This window comes from Rhinopithecus bieti, unplaced genomic scaffold (genome assembly GCF_001698545.2).
Source record: "Rhinopithecus bieti isolate Rb0 unplaced genomic scaffold, ASM169854v2 scaffold_26426, whole genome shotgun sequence".
Taxonomy (NCBI): Eukaryota; Metazoa; Chordata; class Mammalia; order Primates; family Cercopithecidae; genus Rhinopithecus; species Rhinopithecus bieti.
In genome coordinates this window covers 767,926-770,689 of record NW_016811945.1, presented here as the reverse complement: position 1 = coordinate 770,689, position 2,764 = coordinate 767,926, and the positions used below count along the sequence as shown (strand labels likewise).

General features: G+C 46.5%; 1 protein-coding gene across 6 annotated transcripts in view; it reads right to left on the bottom strand.

Moving 5' to 3' along the window:
- Positions 1 to 2,764, bottom strand: part of NDUFAF1 (NADH:ubiquinone oxidoreductase complex assembly factor 1) — a 33,421-nt gene that overhangs the window by 5,387 nt on the left and 25,270 nt on the right. For 5 of the 6 annotated variants that reach the window (XM_017895417.1, XM_017895413.1, XM_017895414.1 and 2 more), the window contains exon 3: positions 1,307 to 1,492. The exons of the other annotated variant lie outside the window; for it this stretch is intronic. In XM_017895417.1, coding sequence (XP_017750906.1) covers positions 1,307 to 1,492 — 186 coding nt within the window. The remainder of the gene's footprint in view (positions 1 to 1,306; positions 1,493 to 2,764) is intronic. 6 annotated transcript variants of the gene reach the window in all.

The following is a 2,764-nucleotide window of genomic DNA, read 5'->3' as shown; positions in this document are numbered from 1 at the left end:
GTGGCCCCCAAAGAAAAAAAAAGGGCAAAATGGGGGGTTTGTTAGTTTTTTTTTTTTTTTTGAGATGGAGTCTCACTCTGTTGCCCAGGCTGGAGTGCAGTGGCGCAATCTCACTCAGCTCACTGCAAGCTCCGCCTCCCAGGTTCAAGCGATCCTCCTGCCTCAGCCCCTCTATTAGCTGGGATTACAGGCATGCGCCACCATGCCTGGCTAATTTTTTTTTTTTTTTTTGAGATGGAGTCTCGTTCTGTCGCCCAGGCTGGAGTGCAGTGGCCAGATCTCAGCTCACTACAAGCTCTGCCTCCCGGATTTACATCACTCTCCTGCCTCAGCCTCCCAAGCAGCTGGGACTACAGGCGCCTGCCACCACGCCAGGCTAGTTTTTTGTATTTTTTAGTACAGACGGAGTTTCACCGGGTTAGCCAGGATGGTCTCGATCTCCTGACCTCGTGATCCGCCTGCCTCAGCCTCCAAAAGTGCTAGGATTACAGGCGTGAGCCACTACACCCGGCCTTTTTTTATTTTTATTTTTTTTGAGATGGAGTCTCGCTCTGTTGCTAGGCTGGAGTGCAGTGGCACCATCTCGGTTCACTGCAACCTCTGCCTCCCAGGTTCAAGCAATTCTCCTGCCTCAGCCTTCTGAGTTGCTGGGACTACAGGTGTGCGCCACCATACCCAACTAATTTTTGTATTTTTAGTAGAGACAGAGTTTCACCATGTTGGCCAGGATGGTCTCAATCTCTTGACCTCATGATCTGCCCACCTCGGCCTCCCAAAGTGCTGGGATTACAAGAGTGCGCCATGGCGCCTGGCCTCTAATTTTTGTATTTTTAGTAGACACGGGGTTTTGCCATGTTAGCCAGGCTGGTCTCGAACTCCTGATCTCAGGTGATTAACCCACCTTGGCCTCCCAAAGTGCTGGGATTATAGACATGAGCCACCACACCTGGCCTAGGACACCGACTTTTTTTTTTTTTTTTTTTTTTGAGACAGAGTTTGGCTCTTGTTGCCCAGGCTGGAGTGCAATGGCAAAATCTCCGCTCACCAAAACCTCCGCCTCCCGGGTTCAAGCAATTCTCCTGCCTCAGCCTCCAGAGGAGCTGGGATTACAGGCATGTGCCACCACGCCCAGCTAATTTTGTATTTTTTTCAGTAGAGACAGGGTTTCTCCATGTTGGCTGATGTCGAACTCCCGACCTCAGGTGATCCACCTGCCTCGGCCTCCCAAATTGCTGGGATTATAGGCATGAGCCACCATGCCCGGCCAAGACCTCATTTTTATAAACAATGAAGACTTATGCTGTACCTTGACCTCCTGCCAGTAGGGTCCCCCACGGGTGAACATGAAGTAACTATACATCTGATTCGTCCTCTGGAGGAAATCTGTGTCCTCCTTGATATTCACCATCCAAGGCCGACCATCCCCACGTACACGGAGATACAGAGTATTAAACTGCGACCAATCATAAGACAACTTCCTCTCAAAAGCACCCTACGATATTGAAAGGAAAGTTAATTGCACCTCATTCTCCACTATCAGCAAAATGTGAGTCATCACCAAGTCAGCATCATCAACAGGATTCACTAACCATTTTTCTGACTTTCTGCCCCATAAGAAGGCAGATAAACCCAGTGATTATTAATTTAGCACAAAATACTGACATAGTTATATGTTTCTAAGGTAATGTTCAACACACAACTGGCCCAGGACAGTGTTTACATGGGGTAGGCACTCACCTGTGTTCACTGAATGGAAATGAATGTATTTCCTTTACCTGGTCCTACGGAGCAATGACTTTTTTTTCTTTTTCTTTTTTTGAGATGAAGTTTCGCTCTTGTTACCCAGGCTGGAGTGCAATGGCAAGATCTCAGCTTACCGCAAGCTCTGCCTCCCGAGTTCAAGTAATTCTGCCGCAGCCTCCCGAGTAGCTGGAATTACAGGCATGCACCACCATGCCCAGCTAATTTTTTGTATTTTTAGTAGAGACGAGGTTTCTCCCTGTTGGTCAGGCTGGTCTCGAACTCCCGACGTCAGATGATCCACCCGCCTCGGCCTCCCAAACTGCTGGGATTACAGGCATAAGCCACTGCGCCCGGCCAAGGAGCAGTGACTTCTGAGTGGCCTATTTTATGACAACTACCTTTCCACAAGTCAGAAAACTATAGAGAAAAGAGCTTAAGTTTTAAAAGTGATATTTAACAACAGTGGCTAGCATCCACTGAATATTTGCATTAAATAATTTGCATGCATAATTTAATCCTCACAACAGTGCTATGATAGGTTATTAGCATCTTACCCCGTTTTACAGATAAACAAAGCACTCAGCTAATAGGTGGTATATCCAATGCTGTTTAACTCCAAAATCTGTGTGCTTAACATCTATACTGCCTCTCTCTTCAAAAGTGGAATTTAGTTCATTTCCAAAGGCATTTAGTTATAGCAATCTCAAGGGTACTCTGATGTCGAGAACACCAATGTCTAGATATAAACTAATATTTATTATCTGTGTAACTTTGGACAAGTTACTAAATCTATCCAACTCTGTTTCCTCATCCATAAACCTGGGATGATCTTACCTCAGGGGACTGTTGTGAGGAATAAATGGGATAATGTATATAAAGTGCTTAGCACAAGGACTGGCACATCACACTTAGTAAATGTTATCTACTATTTTCATTATTCCAAAATGAATATTTGGGCCAGGCACAGTGGCTCACACCTGTAATCCCAGCGCGCTGGGAGGCCAAGCGGAGGGGGGGGGGG